Below are 27,513 nucleotides of genomic sequence, written 5' to 3' on the forward strand. Positions count from 1 at the left end.
ACTTCCCTGCACTGAGCCCCCACAGATCTATGTATTCTTATATGCCACAAAGAATCCAGTGTATGATGCACCTAGGACCAAACTACAACAGCTACATGCACTACAACTCCCAGCATGTACTGACAGTCTGCAGCCCTCATAATATGCTGGGAGTTGTAGTGCCTGCAGTTGTAGTTGGGTTCTAGTTTAAAAGTTTTCGCTAGTGTACTGTAGTGACCCCGGGGCTGTGTCAGTACACTACCGCAAACAAAACACTGACCCATTTAGACCCCAATGGTACACAGGCTCTGCACACTATAGGGCTGGGTTCACACTATGTATATTTCAGGCAGTATTTGGTCCTCATGTCAGGTCCTCATAGCAACCAAAACCAGGAGTGGATGGAAAACACAGAAAGGATCTGTTGACACAATGTTGTAATTGAGTGGATGGCCGTCATATAACAGTAAATAACGTCCATTATTTCAATATAACAGCCATTGTTTTAAAATAACAGCAAATATTTGCCATTAAATGACGGCCATCCACTCAATTACAACATTGTGTGAACAGAGCCTTTCTGTGTTTTCTATCCACTCCTGGTTTTGGTTGCTATGAGGACCACAATACTGACTGAAATATACTGTGTGTGAGCCCAGCCTATAAGTGATTACAGTGCAGTTACTAATGACTCACAGGTGACGTCTTCTCCGATTGCCGTCGCTCACTTTTTCCTTTCCTCTCTATTTGGCGCAGCATCATGAAGACTTCTCCGGCCCCAACTCAACTGCAGGCGGGGAGCTGGGGGTGACTGGGGAAGGGAGGCAGCTGGGGCGACAGGGGGAGAAGCTGGGGCAAATGAGGCCGGGGAGGGGGGGGGGAAGCTGGGAAGGCAGGGAAGCAGCAGGGGGTGAACATGATGGGGGTATCAGCAGGGGGAGAAGAAGATGGGGGTATCAGCAGGGGGAGAAGATGATGGGGGTGGCAGCAGGGGGAGAAGATGATGGGGGTGGCAGCAGGGGGAGATGATGGGGGTAGCAGCAGGGGGAGAAGATGATGGGGGTGGCAGCAGGGGGAGAAGATGATGGGGGTGGCAGCAGGGGGAGATGATGGGGGTAGCAGCAGGGGGAGAAGATGATGGGGGTGGCAGCAGGGGGAGATAATGGGGGTATCAGCAGGGGGAGAAGATGATGGGGGTAGCAGCAGGGGGAGAAGATGATGGGGGTAGCAGCAGGGGGAGAAGATGATGGGGGTATCAGCAGGGGGAGAAGATGATGGGGGTGGCAGCAGGGGGAGAAGATGATGGGGGTATCAGCAGGGGGAGAAGATGATGGGGGTATCAGCAGGGGGAGAAGATGATGGGGGTAGCAGAAGGGGGAGAAGATGATGGGGGTATCAGCAGGAGGAGAAGATGATGGGGGTAGCAGAAGGGGGAGAAGATGATGGGGGTAGCAGCAGGGGGAGAAGATGATGGGGGTGGCAGCAGGGGGAGAAGATGATGGGGGTATCAGCAGGGAGAGAAGATGATGGGGTAGCAGCAGGGGGAGAAGATGATGGGGGTATCAGCAGGGGGAGAAGATGATGGGGGTAGCAGCAGGGGGAGAAGATGATGGGGGTAGCAGCAAAGGGAGAAGATGATGGGGGTAGCAGCAGGGGGAGAAGATGATGGGGGTAGCAGCAGGGGGAGAAGATGGGGCGGCATGGAGAGCAGCTAAGGGGCAAGGGGTACAGCCGGGTGGCAGGGGGTATATTCGGGCGGCAGGGAGCCAGGGTGAGCTTCCGGCAGAGAGAGCAGGCCGGAAGCTCACAGTGCAGCCCCGCGGTGCCCGAACTTCTCTGCTTGGCGGCGCGCAGGATGTGACGTCATCACGCCGCCAGGAGAGAAGTACGGGCACCGCAAAGACGGCAAGGAGAGAGGGGGCGGTGCCGCGGCGGACTCCGACGACAGCGCGCCACAGCAGAACATCACTCGGGGGCCCATTGGGCCCCGAAAGTGATGTGCTGCTGGCGCTGCTATGCAAGATCTTAATGTGGGCGGCGCGGGCCCCCCCGGAGCCTTGGGCCCCGGGCGGCCGCCCAAACCGCCCACATTATAATCCGCCATTGGTTTCAATAACACCTCTGCAGTGTCATCAGCTGAACGCCTGCATGCCGCATTGATGTCGTCATTCATGCAAAAGGTGCTCCGACCAAGTATTAAGGCCATTTACTGTACAGACTTTTCATTTGGTCGACATTTCTGTGTTAAAAACATTTTTTTTTTCAGTTGGTTTTATATAATCTAATTTTCTGAAATACTGACTTTTGGGTTTTTCTTGGCTGTAGTCCATAATCATCAACTTTAACAGAAATAAACGCTTGAAAAAGTTCACTCTGTATGTAATGACTCTATAGAATATATGAGGTCACTTTTTGAAATGAATTACTAAAAAAACTAGATTTGCATTTCCAGGAAAATACATTGTGCTTGAAAAGAGCGCACCTTTACCAGTGACTTCCCTTTAAGAGAAACTTGGATCCCATTCCTTTAAGAACGACATGGGTCCAGTCCCTATAAATGTGACTTGGGTCCCATACCTTTAAGAGCGACTTGGGTCCCTTTAAGAGTGACTTGGGTCCCGTCCCTTTAAGAGCTACATGGATCCCTTTAGGAGCGACTTGGATCCCTTTAAGAGCGACCTGGGTCCCTTAAAGGGACCCAGGTCGCTCTTAAAGGGACCCAGATCGCTCTTTAAAGGGAATCATTTCGCTCATAAAGGGACCCAAGTCGCTCTTAAAGGGTCCCAGTTTGCTCTTAAAGGGACCCAGGTCGCTCTTAAAGGGACCCATTTAGCTCTTAAAGGGACCCAGGTTGCTCTTAAAGGGACATATTTCGCTCTTAAAGGGACCCAGGTTGCTCTTAAAGGGACCCATTTTGCCCTTAAAGGGACATATTTTGCTCTTAAAGGGACCAAGGTCGCTCTCAAAGGGACCGATTTATCTCTTAAAGGGACATATTTCGCTCTTAAAGGGACCCATTTTGCTCTTAAAGGGACACATTTAGCTCTTAAAAGGACCCATTTTGCTCTTAAAGGGACCCATTTTGCTTTTAAAGGGACATATTTCGCTCTTAAAGTGACCCATTTTCCTCTTAAAGGGACCCAGGTCGCTCTTAAAGGGACCCAGGTCGCTCTTAAAGGGACATATTTTGCTCTTAAAGGGACCCAGGTTGCTCTTAAAGGGACCCATTTTTCTCTTAAAGGGACATATTTTGGTCTTAAAGGGACCAAGTTCGCTCTTAAAGGGACCGATTTTTGCTCTTAAAGGGACATATTTCTCTCTTAAAGGGACCCAGGTTGCTCTTAAAGGGACCCAGTTCGCTCTTAAAGGGACATATTTCGCTCTTAAAGGGACCCATTTTGCCCTTAACCCTTTAAGGACGTGGCCCATTTTCGTTTTTACGTTTTCGGTTTTTCCTCCTTGTGTTTAAAAGGTCATAGCACTTGCATTTTTCCACCTAGAAACCCACATGACCCCTTATTTTTTGCGTCACTAATTGTACTTTGCAATTACAGGCTGAATTTTTGCATAAAGTACACTGCGAAACCAGAAAAAAATTCAAAGTGTGGTGAAATTGAAAAAAAAAAACGCATTTCTTTTATTTGGGGGAAATGTGTTTTTACGCCATTCGCCCCCGGGGGTAAAACTGACTTGTTATGCATGTTCCTCAAGTTGTTACGATTAAAACGATATATAACATGTATAACTTATATTGTATCTGATGGCCTGTAAAAAATTCAAACCGTTGTTAACCGATATACGTTCCTTAAAATCGCTCCATTCCCAGGCTTATAGCGCTTTTATCCTTTGGTCTATGGGGCTGTGCGAGGTGTCATTTTTTGCGCCATGATGTGATCTTTCTATCGGTACCTTGATTGCCCATATACGTCTTTTTGATCGCTTTTTATTACATTTTTTCTGGATTTGATGCGACCAAAAATGCGCAATTTTGCACTTTGGGATTTTTTTGCGCTGACGCCGTTTACCGTACGAGATCAGGAATGTGATTAATTAATAGTTCGGGCGATTACGCACGCGGCGATACCAAACATGTTTATTTATTTATTTGTTTACTTTTATTTAAAACCTGGGAAAAGGGGGGTGATTCAGACTTTTATTAGGGGAGGGGGCTTTTTACTATTAACAACACTTTATTTATTTTTTTTACACATATACTAGAAGCCCCCCTGGGGGACTTCTAGTATATACACTTGGATCTCTCATTGAGATCTCTGCAGCATAGATATGCTGCAGAGATCCATGAGATCGGCACTCCTTTGCTTTCGGCTGCTGCAGCCGAAAACGAACGAGTGCCGAGCCGAGGACGGCGCCATCTTGGACGCGTCCCCGGCCGGCATCAGTAACGGAGATCGCTCCTCCGGGACGAAGGAGCGATCTCCCCCACTAGACCCCAGGGAAACGTTGCCTCCGGTAATCGGAGGCAGCTGTCAACTTTGACAGCTGCCTCCGATTAGCTAATTAGCGGGCACGGCGATCAGACCGTGCCCGCTAATAGCAGCGGTCCCGGGCTACTCGCGGCACCCGGGATCGCGGCACTTCAAAGCGGGGCCGCCGCGCGGCCCCGCTTTGAAGTGCAAGTGCGGACATATGACGTACCGGTACGTCATATGTCCTTAAGAGGTTAAAGGGACATATTTCGCTCTTAAAGGGACCAAGGTCGCTCTTAAAGGGACATATTTCGCTCTTATAGGGACCCAGGTCGCTCTTAAAGGGACCCAAGTTGCTCTTAAAGGGACATATTTCACTCTTAAAGGGACCCAGTTCGAGAGAAACGGGTCTCTTTAAGAGCGAAATATTTCCTTTAAAGAGACCCAGATCACTCTTAAAGGGACCCATTTCGCTCTTAAAGGGACCCGGGTCGCTCTTACAGGTACTTAGTTCGCTCTTAAAGGGACCTATTTAGAGCGGCTTGGGTCCCTTTAAGAGCGACTTGGGTACCGTTCCTTTAAGAGCGGCTTGGGTACCTTCCCTTTAAGAGCAGCTTGGATCCCCTACCTGCTACATGGCTGCCTCAGCTATGCTATTTTACTGACTGACCTCTGCTACTTATAATGGTAAAGACAATTGCTCGGTTACCATGACAATCTTCCTCATGTCAGTGAGACAAAATCGTTAAGGACCTTCCATATATTACATCTTCTATTGGCCAATAGTGGACATGTGACTGTGGATGGTGTGATACAATGCATGACGAGACCTTAGAGTTCCTATTGGCTGCTATATTTCAGCTATTTGCATATGTGCTGTGATTGGCTGTCAGCGGTTAGAGTGTGGCCATTATTTGCAATGGGCCATTATTTTCTATGGGAAATTTGGGGTCTTTAAACGTAAATTTCAAGAAGACGAAGAAGACGAAGAAGACGAAGACGAAGAAGACGAAGTCGACGAAGACGAAGACGACGAAGACAAAGAAGACGAAGACGAAGACGACGAAGACAAAGAAGACGAAGACAAAGAAGACGAAGACAAAGAAGACGAAGACAAAGAAGACAAAGAAGACGAAGACAAAGAAGACGAAGACAAAGAAGACAAAGAAGACGAAGACAAAGAAGACGAAGACGACGAAGAAGACGAAGAAGACGAAGACGAAGACAAAGAAGACGAAGAAGACGAAGACGACGAAGACGAAGAAGAAGAAGAAGCTTTTCAAGCACTATAAAAAATTGTTGATATTCTAATTTATTGCAAACCACTGTATATATGTATATATGTCTGGCACTGCATATATATATCCAGTCAGTCTGGAAAAATGGGACAATTCTAATTATTCTAACACTGTATAAGGGGTGACTATTATGCATAAGGAAGAGTTATTTTAGTCCTACAGGAACTGCAGTCAGAGGGCAGCTTTCTATATAGACTATGTGGGACTACAATTCCCAGTGTGATCTGTCTGTGTCTTTTTTTTTTTTTTTTTTTTTTTTTTTTTGGGGGGGGGGGGGGGGGCACAGACAGCAGACAGACCACATTGGGAGTTGTAGTCCTTTAACCCGTTAGGGACAGGGCCAATTTCGTTTTTTGCATTTTCGTTTTTTCCTCCTTGTGCTCAAAAGGCCATAGCACTTGCAATTTTTCACCTAGAAACCCACATGAGCCCTTATTTGTTGCGCCACTAATTGTACTTCGTAATGACAGGCTGATTTTTTTCATAAAGGACACTGCAAAAGCAGGAAAAAATTCAATGTGTGGTGAAATTGAAAAAAAAATGCATTTTGTTTATTTGGGGGGTATTTGTTTTACGTCACTCGCCCTGGGGTAAAACTCACTTGTTATACAGTATATATCCGTCAAGTCATTATGATTAAAACTATATGTAACATGTATAACTTTTCTTGTATGTGATGGCTTGTAAAAAATTCAAACCATTGTTAACAAAAATATGTTCCTTAAAATTGCTCCATTCCCATGCTTCTAACGCTTTTATCCTTTGGTCTATGGGGCTGTGTGAGGTGTCATTTTTTGCACCATGACGTGTTCTTTCTATCGGTATCTTGATTGCGCATATGCGACTTTTTGATCGCTTTTTATTAAAATTTTTCTGGATTTGATGTGACCCAAAATGCGCAATTTTGCACTTTTGTATTTTTTGGCGCTTATGCTGTTTACCGTGCGAGATCAGGAATGTGATAAATTAATAGTTTGGGCAATTATGCACGTGGGGATACCAAACATGTTTACTTATTTATTTTTATTTATAACATGGGAAAAGGGGGGTGATTCACACTTTTATTAGGGGAGGGGGCTTTTTATTAATAACAACACTTTTTTTTTTTTACTTTTACACTTAGGGTACAAACACACACACCGTATACGCAGCAGATACGCAGCAAATACGCAGCAGATCTGCAGCAGATTTGGTGGTGCAGATTTGATGCTGTGTTCAGTTATTTAGATCTAATCTGCTGCATATTTGCTGTGTATCGCAGCAGTAAATAGGCTGCGTATACGGTGTGTGTGTGTGTTTGTACCCTTATACTAGAAGTCCCCCAGGGGGACACTGATCTCTTATTGAGATCTATGCTGCATAGATATTGAGAGATAGGCACTCAATTGCTTCCGGCTGCTGCAGCCGGAAGCAACCAAATGCCGAGCCGGGATCAGCGCCATTACGACGCAGACCGCGGCCGGCACCAGAAACGGGGATCGCTCCTCCGGGACAACGTCCCTCCCTTCTACGGCTGCTACTGCGGTAGTTCCACCCCTGCCAGCAACCCCAGCTCCCAAATGCCTCTGTCATTCCCAGCCCCGCCATCAGCACAGTGCACTAGTGCAAACTTTTATATTTCCTATGAGCTCCTGACATCATAAATGATGGGGATCCAGTCCGCAGAACACTGTCTGTGTACGGGCGAAATTCTTCAGATGTATGAATGACACCTTAGTAACTATGTTGCGGTAATGGTGGTGGTCACGGTGAGGGGATATTATTTTTTCTTATACACTGGTAATATTATTCTTGGTTTTCTGGATATGGTTACTAACAGTGTTACGGTATGGTGATAATATGGTAGGAGTATATGTTTTGTTCCATCCCCTTTTAGTGCTGTTCTGGGGTCACTTCCCTAGATTATACACATCCAAGGTATAATGCACCTAGGACCTAACTAAAACAGCTGCAGCCACTACAACTCCCAGCATTTACCGACAGGCTGCAGACATCAGAATATGCTGGGAGTTGTAGTAATGTAAAGAGACGATCCTCTGATAACTGTCAATGTAGAGATGTATTGCTGGACCTTCAGGGCTGATGGTTGTGACCCACAGATTGCAGGTACAGGAGCCTTTACACACAGTGATTTATTGAAGTGTTGTCCACTCAGAAGCTACAACTACCAGCATACCCTAAAAGCTTGATAAACAAAGGGGGTTCTGAGAGTTTTAGTTCAATTGAAAATGTTATTCACAAGGGATTTATCGCAGTTAAGATGAATACAGGAAAGGACCGCTTCAGCAGATCATGTCTCACTGGTTCTTTATTGGTGGGCCCCAAAAATCATTTCCTCTAGTGGGCCCCAGTTACCCCAGTCCGACACTGACAATGACTATCCACAGTTTTGTCCTACAAGCAACTTTACAATCAAATGTTTTAATACTTACCCATCATTCCAAAGACAAAGCAGATGTTTTTTAATTAGCTCTAAGATGCCTTCAATCCAAAGCCAAAATGGAAAGTTCTTGTCATTTAAATTCTCCTAAGGAAAAACAGATAAATTAAACAAATACATTAAAATTACTACAATAAAATATTTTAAACATGTACTTTTTCAAAGTATTTAAATGGATTGTAAACAATTTAAAAAAGCATTACTGCATTAGTTAAATTGGCAACTTTGAATCCTCAGTGAGGTGATTTTCCTTTCTATGCATCTGTTATTTTCTGCCTCTCATTCTAGGAGCCATAAATGCTTTATTTTATAGCAAATGGAGACACATGACAGTCTTTTTTTGTAGGACAACTTACACTTTTGAATGGTGCCCTTTTTTTGTTAAGCTACATATATCTACTCTATTGCGCTCTTTTGTGTCATTGGCAAGCAGACAAACCTTCTCACTTCACCTACTGTATGTCAAGTAGAAACATATTAAAAAGAACAGACCCCTGTGGCATTCGTGCGCACAGCAGCCTCTAATGAAAAACATAAAAACACAGATTGAACCCAGCAGAGTAAGTAAATACTTTGTAAAGAGAAGCACAACACCCATCATGTTGGTGTTCTGCTCCTCTTAGGAGGGGTTAAAAGGTGATTGTGAGCAAAGCATCACAACTTAACCCCTGCCTAACTGGCAAACTGAGCTGGCTCAGCAGCAGCGGTACTGAAGTCTTCTGCTCTAGACTGGGAAACCCTGTTCATAGTAACATAGTAACATACAGTAGTTAATAAGGTTTAAAGAAAACAAGAGTCCATCAGGTTCAATCTAGGGAAACTCTACTATGCTTATCCAGGGGAAGGCAAAAAAAGCCCTATGAGGCAGATGATAATGCCCCATCACAGGGAGAAAATTCCTTCCTGACTCCAATGGCAATCAGAATAATCCCTGGATCAACGTATCACCAGAAATCTAATACCCATAACTTGTAATATTATATTTTCCAAGAAAAGCATCAATGCCTCCCTTGAACTTATTTAATGAATCAGCCATAACAACCTCATGTGGCAGAGAGTTCCACAGTAGAAGATAAGGCAATCAAGCAGTTCAGCTCACCCAGTTATTGAACAACCAAAATAAAGGCCGAATAATGGAAGTAGAATCAGAGGTCAGCATGTCAGCCCGGCACATGGGCTGGATCGTTAAGCAATGTTCAGCATAAAGAAAATGTTCTAGTGGCATTCCTAATGATAAAGAGGGTGGGGAGGAGGGACGGAGGGGTGGTGCAAAGTTTGGGCACAGATATTCCCGTTTGGCATGGGCTGCAAGTTTATAAGTTGTTTTGTAGGACAATAACTGCCCAGTGACTTATGGATTTTAATGTTTTTAAGGCGTCACCCCACTTTTTTGTTGTGTTATGCAGCTGAGAGGATTTATGGGAGGATTTACATTATTCCTAGTCATGTAGTCTGTTATGGGATTCTCCTCTGTGAATACAGTACAGAAGAATGTACTTAGTAGATTGGCCTTTTTCTCTTCCCCTTCCATCATTGCACCCAGATTATTTTTGAGGGGACCAACATTTTCAGTTTTAAGTCTTTTGTTATTTATTTATTTATTTCGCAGCTGGAATTCCCCACTCCTGCAGTGAGAAGCAGTGTGCAATGCACCGCTACTTACTGTATGTAATAGTTTTTACACTTGTTTACAACATTAGGCTATGTTCACACTACGTAAAAGTACGGCAGTTGTTGCTGATGGCAACAACGGCCGTACTTTTACCACGGTGGAACAACGCCTGTTGTTCTATGGGATCCCAGCCGGAGCGTACATACATTGTGTGCGCTCCGGCCGGGATCCCATACGCCGCCGCAAACAACTGACATGTCAGTTTTCTGCGGCCGGAATTCAGTGAAGACCTGTCAGTTCACACAGTGAAGCAAGCGGCTCCGGCCGCTTGCTTCACTGTGGGCTATGGCAAGCTCTGATGCGGGCGCGCGCTAATGCGCCCGCATCAGAGCTCTGCGGCCGAAAGATCATCCGGCCGATACTTAAGTACAACCGAGATGATCCGGCCAGAGACCGGCTGTTCCGTGACCCGGCCGGGGTCATGGAACGGCCGGTCTAATACGTAGTGTGAACATAGCCTTATATAGTAGAATATCACTGCAAAGCAGTATCACATTGGTTTACATTTATGATATTTGTAATATTTCCTCCCACTTTGAGTTTCACATGGCTGTATGTCACACTGTTTACATGCACTACAGCACTTTTTACACAGGTATTATATCACTACTGCATTGTTTACATGACTGTTCTATACATTTCCTTGTATTAGAGACATTATAAGTAGGGATGAGCGAACCGAACCGTTACAAACCAGATTCGTTACGAACTTTGCAAAAAGTTCGGTTCGGTACCAAACCAAACTTTCAAAAAGTTTGTTACGAAGTTCGCTAAAATCGCAACGACGTTGCAAAACTGTATTGTTTTCACAGAATGGAAGAGGATATAAGGAATTACTACTCCTATAATCCCTTTTATCCTGTTTTTATGTGAATATCAATGTGTGTGACGTCACTACAGGAACAGAAGTGCCTGAGCGTCCATGCTCTTTCTCATTGTGTGTCTAGACTGCAGAGAGAGAGGAGCTCCGTGCTAGTTAGGGAGGGAAAGCACATAGATAGATAGGCAACAAGTAGATAGCTACAGGGAGGTAGAGATAGGCAGAGATAGGAAGTAAAAAACCTGTGATATCAAGGCAGAGATAGGGAGATAAAAAAAAAAAAGACAGAGAAAAGTGAGAAGAGTCAGAAACAACTACCGTTCTGTGACTGAGAGGAGACGCTAGTTGTTGCTGCTGTGGTGGGTGCCGTCAACCCCGTATAGCTGCAACCAAAAAAGTTTATTTAAAAAAAAAAAAAAAAAACTTAAAAACCCCCTAAAAAACTTAAAAAAAAAAAAAAAAGTTTGTTTGTTTGTGATACCCTGTACATTGCTGCTTTGCTGGGTGCTGTCAACCCCGTATAGCTGCAACCCACAAACTTGTTAAAAAAAAAACCCTAAAAAACGTAAAAAAAAAAAAAGGTTGTTTGTTTGTTCGTTTGTGATAACCTGTACATTGCTTCTTTGCTGTGTGCTGTCAACCCCTAATAGCTGCAACCCAAAAAGTTGTAACCCCCCCCCCCCCCCCCAAAAAAAAAAAGTAATAAAAAAAGTTTGTTTGTTTGTTTGTGATAACCTTTACATCACTGCTTTGCTGGGTGCTGTCAACCCTGTATAGCTGCCTGCAACCACAAAAGTTCTTAAAAAAGTTCATTAAAAAAAGTTTAAAAAAAAGTACAAAAAAAACCCTCAAAAAAGTAAAAATTTAAAAAAATAAACTAACTAAAAAAGTAAAAAAAAAAAAAGGTTGTTTGTTTGTGATAACCTGTACATTACTAATTTGCTGGGTGCCGCCCACCCACAAGATTGTCACTGAAAGTTTGTGCCTTGCGGCCAGTAGCTTCTTTCATTTCCCCCCAACAAAAGAACCATGTCCAAGCGTCCTACATCCAGCACTCCACAGGCAAGGACTGCAACAGGCGGTGAGGCTAGGAGAAGTGGTAGCACCAGGCCCAGTGGCAGCCGGGGCACCAGGCGTGGCAGCAGTGTGCAGCTACCCCAGACACCCAGTGGTTCTGTCAGAACCACACAGCCAGTGGTTCTAGATTGGCTTACCCAATCCTCCACTTCCACTGCCCAAAGCTCCCAAACGAGGTCGGCTGGATCATCCGACACCACCCTTACATGGGACAGTCAGCGAGAGTACTCTGCCCCATCCCCTGTTATTACTATGCCACTCTCCTCTGGAACTGTTGGCAAATCTTGATCTGCCTTTGGATTCTCTACCACTTTTTAGTGATGATGAGGAGGAGGAGGTAGTAGTAGTCCCCCAAAGTCAGCAGGTGGAACGTGCTGAGACTGCAGAGGTGGTGTTGGCTGTAAGCCAGGGAGGGGCACCTGAGATCCTGTCCCAGCCACTGGAGGACAGTAGCAGTGGTGGTGATGATGATGTCGCTGATCGAACGTGGCGCCCCCAAGCACCATTATCCTCAGCGTCATTAGGGGAGGAAATTGAGGTGCTACCGAGACAGCAACATCTCACTGGTGCAAGGAAACGAGGCACAAGAGGGAGGGGTAGAAGACAACCTACCAGGCAGAGTCCATTATCTCCAAGCCTTGGTCCTGAGAGGGGACCCTCAGGCAGCGGTGGCAGTGAACAACCAGCAACAACTGCCCATTGGGTCAACATCCTCCCAGGAGACCATCATGAAGTCGGCCCATTCTTGCCACTGTCACCTCCGCGGTGCTTTAGGGGGCCAGCAGTGGGTAGCACAAGTTCTGCCTCCACCACCACTGCAGTCCAACCCGCCCCGGTGTCTTACCACCGATGTCAGGCCCGGCGCTCTCAGGCTGTCCTCCATTTGGTTAGCCTGGGTGAACGAAGCCACAGTGGGCAGGAGCTCCTCAGGACCATCAGGGAGGAGATAGCTGAATGGCTGACCCCACGTCGACTAAAGGTGGGAAGTGTCGTAGCGGACAATGGGAGGAACATTGTCTCTGCAGTTCAGCGGGGAGGGCTGACTCATACACCTTGTATGGCACATGTGTTCAGAGGTTTCTCCGATCATTTAATGCACTACATGACCTTCTGAGGATGTCACATAGAGTGTGCAAACATTTCAGCCACTCCTACGCTGCAAGGAACACCCTGCTAAGAATCCAGAGACAGCGCGGTATTCCCCAACATCGGCTAATCTGCGACGTGCCAACCCGCTGGAATTCTGCCCTCCATATGCTCGACCGCCTGTACGAACAGGGCCGCCATCAGGAATTTCGGGGCCCCATACAACCAAAGTGTCTGGGCCCCCCATATTAATAAAAAAAAAAAAAAAAAAAAGTGTGTTCGACCCACTCCTTGCTGGGAGGTATAATTTGGTTCAGATCAATTCTAGAGAACTGGCTCATATACCCCATTTTTCCCAGTGGCTTAAAATGTAACCTCTGTTATACAGTTATAAAATTGTAGAAACTAAATGTGAACAAGGTGCAATTTAAATGTCACCATACAGACACTTACTTGTATAGCTGCCTCTTGTGCTCTGTATGCAGTGCATTATATTCACCCCTGCAACGTACAATTTATAGCGTGTCTACAAGCCCAGCGGGGCTCATTATGATGGAGACTAGAACTTATACAAGAGTGGGGTAGGGGTTCCCCTGTAATTAGAATGCTGTTGAGTACTAGGCAATGCCCCGTTTGGGGTTATTGAATTTCGAGGGTCTGGGGGGCTGTGTTATTTGTATATGTTCACCAATACCCCCTCCCCCCCCCCCCCCCCCCCCCCCCCCGGTATGCTCACTAACATAGAATATGTTGATAAGGCTAATATAATGAGGCTGTTCCATGTTAGTGAGCATATACAAATCACACACCCCCCAGGCAGACTAGTTTAGCTCACCCAAGCCAGTGATAGCGAATACATGGCGGTGAGAACGCTTTCTAGGAGATCCTGTTTGTGCAGCAGAGGAGTCTTTATCCTGCTCTGCATAGACCCTCGAAATTCAAGAATCCCAGACGGGGCATTGCCTAGCACTCAACAGTATTCTGAATACAGGGGAACCCCTACCCCACTCTTGTATAAGTTTTAGTCTCCATCATAATGAGCCCCGCTGGGCTTGTAGACACGCTATAAATTGTACGTTGCAGGGGGTGAATATAATGCACTGCATACAGAGCACAAGAGACAGCTATACAAGTAAGTGTCTATTTGAATTGCATCTTGTTCACATTTAGGTTCTACAATTTTATAACTGTATAACAGAGGTTACATTTTAAGCCACTGGGGAAAATGGGATATATGAGCCAGTTCTCTAGAATTGATCTCACACACAGACACCAGCACACATGTATACAGAAACCAGCACACATGTATACACACATACAGACACCAGCACACATGTATACAGACACCAGCACACCAGGGCACGATGAAGTTTGAACTTCTGCAACCTGGAGAAATCACCTGATATCACCTGCAGTCCTATGTAACACCACATAACACAGTGGTATCTCTGAGTACAGATAATGTAGAAGATTTCACCTGCAGTCCTATGTAACAGCACAGATAACACAGTGATATCTCTGAGTACAGATAATGTAGTAGTCACCTGCAGTCCTATGTAACACCACAGATAACACAGTGATATCCCTCTGAGTACAGATAATGTAGATGTCACCTGCAGTCCTATGTAACACCACTGATAACAGTGATATCTCTGAGTACAGATAATGTAGTAGTCACCTGCAGTCCTATGTAACACCACAGATAACACAGTGATATCTCTGAGTACAGATAATGTAGTAGCTGTCACCTCGGGGCACCCCTACTAAATGATGTTCTACAAAATAAGAAAAGTGTCATACAGTGACTTACAGGTGACGTCTTCTTTGATCTGAGGCGTCACTTTCCCTTTTCCTCTCCATCCGGCCCAGTCCGCCATAATGATTTCTTCCAGATATGTTTCATCTTTTCAGAACCTGCGAGACAAACAATTTAGGCTCTGCACATTTCTAGCAACTTCCTTCCCTTTCTCCCTCCTGTCGGCTCCCATAGTAACTGCGCTGTTTGGTGTTATGTGCAGTAAAGCGAGTAGGAATGTGGGATGCCCCCTGTATGTAGGATCCCCTGCTGTGCCCCCTGTATGTAGGATTCCCTGCTGTGCCCCCATGAGCTAATAATGCCCCCAGAGGTGGCCCCCATGAGCTAATAATGCCCCTAGAGGTGGCCCCCAAGAACTAATAATACCCCCATAGGTACCCCCATGAGCTAATAATGCCCCCAGAGGTGGCCCCCATGAACTAATAATGCTCCTAGAGGTACCCCCATACACTAATAATGCCCCCAGAGATGCCCCCATGAGTTAATAATGCCCCCAGAGGTGCCCCCATGAACTAATAATGCCCCCAGAGGTGCCCCCATATACTAATAATGCCCCCAGAGGTGCCCCCATGAACTAATAATGCCCCCAGAGGTACCCCCATATACTAATAATGCCCCCAGAGGTGCCCCCCTTGAACTAATAATGCCCCCAGAGGTGACCCCATATACTAATAATGCCCCCAGAGGTTCCCCCCATGAGCTAATAATGCCCTCAGAGGTGCCCCTAAAAAAACAAACATCCTACTCACCTAATCCGGGCTGTGCAGGCAGCAGCTCTTTCTCCTCTTCGGGCTCCATCTTGCGAGCCGCAGGGACGGGACTTCCGGCAGGCGTGATGACGTCACATGATCACGCCTGCCGGAGAGGTCACGGCCCGGCCTCCCATAGGCTGCTGGTATGAAGTGCCGGCAGCCTATGGGAGGGAATACAGGAGTAGGACACTGACAGGTCCTGCTCCTGTATTCTGATCGCTTTAATGTTCCGCCCGCTCAATGTGCGGGCGGAACATCAAAGCGATCAGTGTATCCCGAGAAGCTGCGCGGCCGCAGCTTCTCGGGATGCTCAAAAACAGTTGGCAAGGGGGGCCGTGCGGCCCCCCTAGCGTAGCGGACAGGGGGCGGCGGCCGGCGGGCCTCCCCCCCATGTCTCTTAGGGTCCGGGCACCATACGGCAGTACCAGTTGTACTGCCCTATCGGCGGCCCTGTGTACGAACAAAGGTCAGCCGTAACAGACTACCTCATGGGGCAATCAGGCACCTTCACGTCAAATTGCGAGTTCCAAGTGACACACTGGAAGTTAATGCGGGAAGTCTGCCAATTGTTGATCCCTTTTGAAGACGCGGCTCTCTTTGTGAGCAGACAGGACTATGGGATCAACGACATCATCCCACTCCTCCATGTTCTGGAAAGTGCGCTGACCAACATCATCAGCGAGGATTCCAAGGCTGGATGAAGTGCAAATGGAGGTTGAGGAGGAGGAAGAGGTCTACCCCCAGCCATTCCACACACCGCCACTCTGCCTCTCCATCACAGGAGGAGATAGAGGATGAGGGGGTAGAAGAAGAGCAGGAAGACCCCAGCAGACCCTGGAACTATACCGAGGACAGTGGAGAGGCGGTCATTGTCCTTGGTGCAGATGGCAAGGTGTCTGCGGGAGTGTCTGCGCAATGATAGCCGGATTGTGGACATCCGCCAGAGGGACCAATACTGGCTGGCCACCCTGTTGGACCCTCGCTTCCGCCCCAAAATGGCAGAATTCTTACAGCCATCACAGAGGGAGGCTAAACTGGTGTACTACAGGGACATGCTCACCAGTCAGTTGGTCTCAACTTACCTGCGAGACCAGCCAGGTTCCCAGACAACATCCTCTGGGGGAGAACCAGTGCGCTCCACTCCCACCACCACTAGTGGAGGCGTCAGAAGTCGCTACAGCCTGCAAGCCCTCATGAGCGATTGCATGCAGCCAGCTGGTGAAGAAAGGACACAGCACTGGACTCATGGCGTGGACCAGCATGAGCTCAGCCACCAGGTCACTGCCTACCTTGATTCTAGCCTGCCCCAAAGTGTCACCGACCCCGTGCAGTACTGGCACCCGTGCCAAGGAACACTACTCACCGCTTTGTGAGCGGGTACTAACTGTTCTTGAGGTATTTTGTGGATATCATGAGAGTAGTGAAATCTTGCACCGCTAATCCCGATGGGGCTCTTCTGTGTGCAAATTATTTCACGCCTCTTATGCAGTCACGCGTGGAATAAGGCTGTCTATGGGGTATATATCACAGAGGCTGCTGTACTTCAACTGTGATATAAAAAACCACTCCGTATAGAAAACAGCAAAAACGGCACTATATAGATTGCAACTCACTTCTCTCTTAGGGACTTCCACTCCGTCCCATTCATACACGTAACAAGAATAATAGTGAGAAAAGCTTGGTGTGTATACACCTGTACCTCAGCCCCTCCGGACGGCCGTCCTTTGTATCCCTGGACTCTTTAGAAAAATGAATCCCCGAGATCTGATCATAGATCCATTTTTTTTTTTATTATTCAAGGTGCTGGTACAAACAATGCTCACGAGGCTATATCATTCACCCACCGTCCACCTGTTGGCCTGCGGACGTTTCGGAGGATAAGCTCCTCCTTCTTCATGTGCAAATACCCAGTTCAGCGCAGAACTGCGTATGTCCGGCCAGCACCCTAGTACTGAATGCCATTTGGTCAACAGAATAAAAATGCCCTGTGGATTTTACTGCCTAGGATACCTGTAGTGTATAGTTTGGGGTCCTATATACCTGTAGTATATAGTTGGTGGAGTTCCTGTATACCTGTAGTGTATAGTTTTGGGGTCCTGTATACCTGTAGTGTATAGTTTGGGGTCCTGTATACCTGTAGTATATAGTTGGTGGAGGTCCCGTGCACCTGTAGTGTATAGTTTTGGGGTCCTGTATACCTGTAGTGTCCTTTATACCTGCAGGGTTGTATTTACCATTGGGCACCCATGGTCTGGTGCGTAGGGTAGCACCTTGCAGAGGGGAAGTACCCTCCCGTTCAGACTTGCCAGAAAATCTGGTGTCTTTTCAAGGGGGGTATGGCGGTATTGGTCAGGTCTGGTATAGCAGTGTTATCCAGTCACAGTATGGTGGTATTGGTCAGGTCTGGTATGGCAGTGTTATTCAGTCACAGTATGGCGGTATTGGTCAGGTCTGGTGTGGCGGTGTTCTCCAGTCACAGTGTGGCGGTATTGGTCAGGTCTGGTATGGCGGTGTTATCCAGTCATAGTATAGCGGTATTGGTCAGGTCTGGTATGGCAGTGTTATCCAGTCACAGTATGGCAGTATTGGTCAGGTCTGGTATGGCAGTGTTATCCAGTCATAGTATGGCGGTATTGGTCAGGTCTGGTATGGCAGTGTTATCCAGTCACAGTATGGCGGTATTGGTTAGGTGTGGTATGACAGTGTTATCCAGTTACAGTACGGCGGTATTGGTCAGGTCTAATATAGAAGTTTTTTCCAGTCATAGTATGGTGGTATTGGTCAGGTGTGTTATGACAGTGTTATCCAGTTACGGTATGGTGGTATTGGTCAGGTCTGGTATAGCAGTGTTATCCAGTCACAGTATGGCGGTATTGGTCAGGTCTAGTAACATAGTAACATAGTAAATAAGGTTGAAAGAAGACAAGAGTCCATCAGGTTCAACCTAGGAAAATCCTACTGTGTTGATCCAGGAAGGCGAAAAACCCCTATGGGGCAGAAGACAAACGCCCCACCACAGGGAGAAACTCCCCCCCCCCCCCCCTCCCCCGACTGCAATGGCAACCAGAACAATCCCCGGATCAATGTATCACCAGAAATCTAATGCCCATAACTTGTAATATTATATTGTTCAAGAAAAGCATCCAGGCCTCCCTTGAACTTATTTAATGAATCAGCCATGACAACATCATGTGGCAGAGAGTTCCACAGTCTTACCGCTCGTACAGTAAAGAACCCATGTCGATGCTGATGATTAAATCTTCTTTCCTCTAGACGTAGAGGATGCCCCCTTGTCATTGTTACAGACCTAGGAGTAAAAAGACCACTACAAAAATCTCTGTACTGTCCATTCATATATTTGTACATTGTGATCAGATCGCCCCTAAGACGTCTTTTTTCTAGCGTAAATAACCCCAAGCATGAGAACCTGTCCTGGTACTGTAACCCACCCATTCCCTTAATGACCTTTGTTGCCCTCCTCTGCACCCGCTCTAGTTCAGCTGTGTCCTTCTTATATACCGGTGCCCAAAACTGTACACAGTATTCCATATGTGGTCTGACTAGTGATTTATAAAGAGGCAAAACTATGTTCTCATCTTTAGCATCTATACCTCTTTTGATGCACCCCATTATTTTATTAGCCTTGGCAGCTGCTGCCTGGCACTGATCACTAAAGTTGAGTATACTGTCCACCAATACCCCCAGGTCCTTTTCGGAAGTAGTTTTACCCAGTGTTTTATTATTTAGCACATAACTGTACTTATTGTTTCTATGGCCCAAATGCATAACCTTACATTTATCCACATTAAACTTAATTTGCCATTTCTCCGCCCAAGCCTCTAGCTTCTCCAAATCCCTCTGTAATATGATATTATCCTCCTCTGTACTGATTACTTTACCCAGTTTAGTATCATCTGCAAAAATGGAGATTCTACTCTGTAGCCCCTCTACAAGATCATTAATAAAAATATTAAAAAGAAGTGGACCCAACACTGACCCCTGTGGTACCCCACTAGTAACTAAAACCCAATCTGAATATGTTCCATCAATGACCACCCTCTGTTTTGTATCACACAACCAGTTACTTGCCCATTTGCATACGTTTTCCCCGAGTCCCAGCATCCTCATTTTGTAGACCAACCTTTCACGCAGCACAGTATCAAATGCCTTTGAAAAGTCCAGATACACAACATCCACAGCCTCCCCCAGGTCCAGTCTATAACTTACCTCTTCACAGAAGCCGATCAGATTAGTCTGACAGGACTGATCCCTCATAAATCCATGCTGGTGCTGCGTCATAAGATTATTTTCATTAGGATACTCCAGTATAGCATCTCTTACAATCCCCTCAAATACTTTACCTACTATAGATGTTAGACTTACGGGCCTGTAGTTTCCAGGATCACTCCTTGACCCCTTCTTGAATATTGGTACCACATTAGCTATGCGCCACTCCTGTGGAACAATCCCTGTCGTAATAGAATCTTTAAATAATAGGAATAACGTTCTGTCCAACACAGTATTTAATTCTTGCAAAACTCTAGGATGGATACCTTCTGGGCCCGGTGACTTATGGATTTTAATGTTTTTAAGGCGTTTCCCCACTTCTTGTTGTGTTAGGCAGGTGAGATTTATGGGAGGATTAACATTATCCCTAGTCATATCGTCTGTTATGGGATTCTCCTCTGTGAATACTGTAGAGAAGAATGTATTTAGTAGATTGGCCTTTTCCTCTTCCCCCTCCACCATTACACCTAGATTATTTTTGAGGGGACCAACATTTTCGGTTTTAAGTCTTTTGTTATTTATATAGGTGAAGAACATTTTGGGATTTGTTTTACTTTCTGTGGCTATCCTTCTTTCTGTTGCTATTTTTGCTTCTTTTATTTGCGTTTTACACATTCTATTCTTCTGTCTATAGTTGCTCAATGCTTCCCCACTACCTTCTTGTTTTAGTTGTCTGAATGCTTGTTTCTTATCATTTATTGCACCCCTTACAGCTGTAGTTAACCACATTAGATTTCTCTTATTTCTACTATGTTTATTCCCATATGGTATGTGTGTCGTTCACACGATTTACCCAGGATGCTCTTAAATATGTCCCATTTCTCTTGTGTACTTTTATTTCTGAAGGCATTGACCCAGTCTATGTTCCCAAGGTCCTCTCTTAGTTTTTGGAAATTAGCCTTCCTGAAATTTAATGTTTTTGTAGCCCCTATGCTAATCATTTTATTGAAGGATAATTGAAAACTTACTATGTTATGGTCACTATTACCTAGGTGACCCCCCACCTCTATTTTTGATATTCTGTCGGGCCTATTGGTTAAGATCAGGTCCAGAAGGCCCCCCACCCCCCCTCTTGTTGGTTCCTCTACTAGTTGGGAAAGGTAATTATCTTTTATTATTTCCAAAAACACGCTTCCCTTCCTGGAGCTGCAGGTTTCTGCTTTCCAGTTGATATTTGGGTAGTTAAAGTCCCCCATAATAATGACTTCCCCCTGCTTCGCTGCCGCATCTATTTGTCTTATAAGAAGATTTTCTGATTCTTCCACTATACTTGGAGGTTTATAACTCACTCCTATAAGAATTTTATTATTCTTCGTCCCTCCCCTTATTTCTACCCAAAGAGACTCCACATTATCATCACATATATCCTCCTGCAGAATAGGCTTAAGGCATGATTTAACATATAGACAGACCCCTCCCCCTTTCTTATTTTTACGGTCATTTCTGAATAGACTATAACCCTGGATAGTAACGGCCCAGTCATAGGTCTCGTCCAGCCATGTCTCGCTTATCCCCACTATATCATATTTCTCTTCAACCATTATGAGTTCTAATTCCTCAGCTTTATTAGTGAGGCTTCGAGCGTTAGTATACATACATTTAATATATTTGTCCATATTCCCTTTCCTTTTATCACTAGTGACTATTCTAACCCCTCCCGCCGCTCCACCCCCAGTTCCATAATCTAGGCCCAGCTCTCCATCTACTCTGTCTTCACTTACTATATTGTAGTTGCCCTCCCCCCCGGTCCCTACTTTAAACACTCCTCCAACCTCTTAGCCATCTTCTCCCCCAGCACGGCTGCACCCTCCCCATTGAGATGCAGCCCGTCCCTACCGTAGAGCCTGTAACCGACCGAGAAGTCGGCCCAGTTCTCCATGAACCCAAACCCCTCTATCCTACACCAGCTCTTGAGCCACTTATTTACCTCCCTAATCTCCCGCTGTCTCTCAGGTGTGGCTCGTGGTACAGGTAATATTTCGGAAAATATCACCTTGGAGGTCCTAGTTTTAAGCTTCCTGCCTAAGTCCCTGAAATCATTTTTAAGGACCCGCCACCTACCTCTAACTTTATCATTGGTGCCAATGTGCACCATGACTGCTGGGTCATCGCCAGCCCCTCCCAGTAATCTGTCAGCCCGATCCGCGATGTGACGAACTCGAGCGCCAGGAAGGCAACACACTGTTGGACGATCCCGGTCTTTGTGACAGATTGCTTTGTCTGTCCCCCTAATAATTGAGTCCCCCACTACCAGTACCTGCCTGGCCTGCCCTGAACTCCTGTTTCCCACCTTACTGGAGCAGACACTCCCCTGGCTTTCAGAGGCAGTGTCCTGCTGCAGCAATGCCACCCCTGAATCAACATCCCCCTCATCCGCCAATTTGGCAAACTTGTTGGGGTGTGCCAGATCAGGACTGGCCTCCCTCACACTCTTCCCTCTACCCCTTTTTCTGTGACCCAACTAGCTGCCTCTTCCTCCTGTACCTCCATGCTATCACACTCTCCCCCATCTACCCCTTGGAGTGCTTGCTCAGTGAGAAGCAGACCCCTTTCCAGTTTGCCAATGCATCATAATCGTTGCAGCTGCTCATTTAGATCCAGGATCTGGGCTTCCAAACCAGCAACATGCACACATCTCCCACAATGGTATGCACCCTCGATCGGTAGATCAAGGATTGCATACATCGCACAAGATGTACATTGGGCCGCATTGTCAAACATGGCGCTCATTTATATGGGGATATTATGTATAAAGAAAGAAAAAACAAACAAGCAACAAAAGCAAACAATGTGTTCAAAAGCAAATAAACAATTTGTTTTCTTCTAAAACTCCCCGAATCTAAAGTCCCAGAATATTAAAGTCCCACACTTGAGACAAAAACACAATTTAGATCAAAAACTCGCACGCTCCAAAACTCGCTCACAATACAATATATAAGTACTTAGCTTGCAGAGTTTGTTGCTTCTGGCTCCTGTGTTGGAGAGACTGGGAGGCTTCACACAGATGTAATTTATCAACTCTTAATTAGCAATCAGTCCCCTCCCCTTCCACCTGTGTAACCTCCAGCAAGCTTGTGTATATACAGGCTATAGTAATGTGTCCCAAGTAAACCAGATACAATGTATATAACCTCTAGGAAAATAAATACAGATAAACTAATCTATAGTACCTTGCTATATACTATATGTGTACAGGGATTTGTTATCTATAAACCCAGTAAGGACAGATATCACTCAGTAAGGGCTCGTTCCCACTGAGCAAAAGCAGCTGAATTTCTGCGCTGAATCAGCGCTGAAATTTCAGCCGTTAAAATAGGTGCAGAGCTAATTTCCATTGTGTTGAATGGAAATTCTGCTCTGCAGTTCACACAGTGGAATTTCCGCACTGAACTAATCCGCTTTCCGCCAGAAGAATGAACATGTTCATTCTTCCGCTAGCGGAAGCCTATACAAATCAATGGGGCTCTGATTTTCTGTTTCAGCGCGGAATACGCGCGTATTCAGCACGGAATACAAGCGTAATACAAGCGGAAATTACTCACTGAATCAGCGCGGAAATGGGGAAAAGGGGGGGAGGAGGATTCTAGTATATGTTCTGGTATAGTCTAGTTTACTCACCAAATACTCGCTGAATTTCAGCGCTGAATGCATGCGGATTCAGCGCGGATTCCTCGAGTATTCCGCGCTGAATTTGTCAAGAGCTGATTACGAGCTGAACACTTTCCTAGCAGAATACGCAGGGATTCTGCTTACATTCTGCTTATATTCTGCTCGGAATTCAGCGTCAGTTGATTTCAGGCGGAAATATTTCCTTGCGTAATCCGCTCCTTTTGCTCTGTGTGAACGTAGCCTAACAGGTATGTTATACACTCCTTCCCAGAATATTAAAGTCCCACACTTGAGACAAAAACACACTTTAGATCAAAAACTCGCACGCTCCAAAACTCGCTCACAATACAATATATAAGTACTTAGCTTGCAGAGTTTGTTGCTTCTGGCTCCTGTGTTGGAGAGACTGGGAGGCTTCACACAGATGTAATTTATCAACTCTTAATTAGCAATCAGTCCCCTCCCCTTCCACCTGTGTAACCTCCAGCAAGCTTGTGTATATACAGGCTATAGTAATGTGTCCCAAGTAAACCAGATACAATGTATATAACCTCTAGGAAAATAAATACAGATAAACTAATCTATAGTACCTTGCTATATACTATATGTGTACAGGGATTTGTTATCTATAAACCCAGTAAGGACAGATATCACTCAGTAACAGGTATGTTATACACTCCTTCCCAGAATATTAAAGTCCCACACTTGAGACAAAAACACACTTTAGATCAAAAACTCGCACGCTCCAAAACTCGCTCACAATACAATATATAAGTACTTAGCTTGCAGAGTTTGTTGCTTCTGGCTCCTGTGTTGGAGAGACTGGGAGGCTTCACACAGATGTAATTTATCAACTCTTAATTAGCAATCAGTCCCCTCCCCTTCCACCTGTGTAACCTCCAGCAAGCTTGTGTATATACAGGCTATAGTAATGTGGTAGTGGTAGTACAGGCTATAGTAATGTGGTAGTAACAGGTATGTTATACACTCCTTCCCAGAATATTAAAGTCCCACACTTGAGACAAAAAACACACTTTAGATCAAAAACTCGCTCACAATACAATATAAAAGTACTTAGCTTGCAGAGTTTGTTGCTTCTAGCTCCTGTGTTGGAGAGGTCTGATATGATGGTTTTATCCAGTCACAGTATGGCGGTATTGGTCAGGTCTGGTATGGCAGTGTTATACAGTCACAGTATGGCGGTATTGGTCAGGTCTGGTATGACAGTGTTATCCAGCACAGTATGGCGGTATTGGCCAGGTCTGGTGTGGCAGTGTTACCCAGTCACAGTTTGGTATACCTGTAGTGCCCTGTATATACATGTACTGTATAGATGGAGTATGGGGTCTACCAGTTATTACTGTGGATGTTGTGAGGCAGTTTCCCTAGCAACCATTGCTCCCTGTGAAAATGAAAGCAGTAATCCTATTGGTTGCTAAGGCTCCAACTGCCGTGTCTGCTGCAGCTAATTATATCACCTGTGTTTGCAGTGAGAAGATTTTCCCATTCATCTCTATGGGGCGCCGCTCTTCCCCCTCCCCCTCCTCTCCTGTACATCTGGCGGGGACGGGACCTTCGCAGTAACCTTCCCGGACACCCTATGTATCTGTGTGCCAAATTTGGGGTCAAACGGTTCAGGCGTTTGGAAGTCTATTTGGGACAGACAGACAGACTTTCATTTTTATGATATAGATGAAGTGATGATGTCACTAATTGATACTGATACTTAAGGAAGTCATGAGCACCTCCTCACTATGCTTGATAACGGTCTTGGAGAAGACAGAAACGTTGCATCTCTTTTTGTTTTTTTGCTACATGCAATAAATAACACCCTTTTTTCACCTGAAGCTGGTGTGCTGCTGAATTTCCTTTTGTATCTGTTGGGATCCCGAGCCTAGGGACTTACTCAGTACAGCACCCGCCATTTGAATTTGGAAGTGCGGCTTTCTCCTACTTCTAGATAGATAGATAGATAGATAGATAGATAGATAGATAGATAGATAGATAGATAGATAGATAGCCAGTAGGAAATGGCTATCGACCAGCTCATTATGTAGCTTTGATTACACATGAGATCACAACCAGACACATTTTAATAATTAAAACCTCACTTCTTTTACCGCCATTATATGGAGTGCAGACATAGTCAGGATAAAAGGGATTTAAAAAAAATATAGTAACTTTTGTCCAAAAACAGCACCACCCTTGTCTTCAGGTTATGTGAGGTATTACAACTTGGCTCCATTCACTTCAATGGAACTGAGCTGCAATACCTCACACAAACTGAGGTGTGGCACTGTTTCTGGAAGAAGGTGGCCATGTTTTTCTCCTTTAAATGGAATCTGTGATGTCCATACCAGGTCTCGGGCTGTAGATCCCAGCAAACAGGTGTGAGGGAGATATTGACAGGACCTTTAATCCAGTGTAAACTTTTATAATTGTCCTTTTCATTACCAACTAAAGTTTAACAGCAGCGGCAGCAGCACCCTATACGTCCATCAGTCAGAGCAGGAAGGGACGGGGGCAGAAGGTGCTGCTGTGGCTCCACCTCTGTGACACTTCAGCTGGTAATGAAAAGAAAGATTATAGGTTAACACTGGACTAAAGGTCAGGTCCCTGACCTGTATGCTGGGATCTACAGCTGTGCACCTGGCATAGACCCCACAAATTCCCTTTAAGGGCACGTTCATACCTAATCCAATGCGGATTTGATGCTTCTAATTTAATCAGTTGAAATAAACACATAAATATGCTGCATCAAATCCACAGCAGATTATGTTATAGCATTATTTTTAGGTGCTGATGGTGGGGTTCACATGTTTAAAGGGAACCAATCAGCCCGTTTGAGCTGATATGGTTCCCTTGAGCATTGTATAAAGCACCTGGAGCGACCCCGGCACGTATCGGCCACGGCCGCAGCAGGTGCTTTATTCAATGAAAAAATGACTTTTATTCCCCGGCTCGTGACTAGATACAAACGGGGAAGTAGTCATGGTCTAGACCAGGATGTAGCAGTTGACCTCGTTGAGTGGGCCCGAATTGATAGTGGTGATTCGAGTGCTACTGAAGAGTAGCAATGTCGGATTAGATATTTGATCCAGTGAGCTAAAGAAGCTTTACTTGCTGTCTTGCCTTTGTTCTCTCCACACATTTGAACAAACAAGGCTTCCGTCTGTCTGAAAGGGGCTGTTTTTTCGAGGTATTTTTCAATGGATCTTTTGATGTCTAATAAACGCAATGTTTGATCTTGAGTTTCGCCTACCACAGGTTGGCAAGAATCCAGGCATGGTTCTTAGCACCACTTTATCATTGAGGAGCTTGAGATATGGATCTTTACAAGAAAGTGCATGTAATTCACTTATTCTCCTGGCCGATGTTACTGCGATCAAAAACAACGTTTTCCATGATAGCCACTTAAGCTCTGTATCCCCAATTGGTTCAAATGGTTGTTCTGCAAGACACTTGAGCACGATGGTAAGGTCCCAGGTAGGCACGGGATTATGGTAACTGGGTCTTAGTTTTGAAATGGCTCTAAAAAATCTTGATATGAGAGGAGTTTTGGAAAAAAGGCCATCGAGGTGAGCGTTAATAGCTGTTAGATGGACTTTTAGTGTATTAGGCTTTAAGCCTTTCTGAAATCCTTCTTGCAGAAACTGGAGAACAGATGATATGTCTTTCATTCTTCTGTTGTTGGAGACACACCATGCGGAGTAGAGATGCCAGACCCTAGAATAGACCTTCATAGTGGATGTTTTTCTTGAAGCTAAGAGAGTTTGAACGACTTCATCTGAAAGACTTTGAGCTTTTAAGGCGTGGAGTTCCTATTCCATGCTGTCAGATGGAGTTTGGGCAAGTGAGGATGTAGAAGGCCGTTCTGCTGTAACAGATCTTTGCGGAGAGGCAGCTTCCAGAATACGCCTTTCGAAAGACTCCACCCAAGAGGAAACCAGGCCCAGCGGGGCCAATATGGCATAATGACTATTGCTCTGGCCTTCTGGTCCCAAATCTTTTTCAAGACTCTTGGTATGAGTGGAAATGGTGGAAATGCATAGACGAAGATTCTGGTCCAGGAGATCGATAGACCGTCCACTGCGAATGGATGATCCTTTCTGGATAGAGAGCAGAACTGATCTAGCTTCGCATTGAGGCAATTGGCCATGACGTCCACTTGAGGGTGTCCCCATAACTCCACTATCCTGTTGAAGACTGATGTGTTCAACTCCCACTCGCCTTCCAGTAATGTCTTCCTG

General features: G+C 45.5%; 1 protein-coding gene across 3 annotated transcripts in view; it reads right to left on the minus strand.

The window, feature by feature from the left end:
* The window catches only part of STAT1 (signal transducer and activator of transcription 1), a 997,040-nt gene that overhangs the window by 414,919 nt on the left and 554,608 nt on the right, over positions 1-27,513 (minus strand). For all 3 annotated transcript variants that reach the window (XM_069983571.1, XM_069983569.1, XM_069983570.1), the window contains exon 19: positions 8,137-8,231. In XM_069983571.1, the coding sequence (XP_069839672.1) occupies positions 8,137-8,231 (95 nt within the window). The remainder of the gene's footprint in view (positions 1-8,136; positions 8,232-27,513) is intronic.

Source organism: Dendropsophus ebraccatus, chromosome 9 (assembly GCF_027789765.1).
Source record: "Dendropsophus ebraccatus isolate aDenEbr1 chromosome 9, aDenEbr1.pat, whole genome shotgun sequence".
In the NCBI taxonomy this organism is placed as follows: Eukaryota; Metazoa; Chordata; class Amphibia; order Anura; family Hylidae; genus Dendropsophus; species Dendropsophus ebraccatus.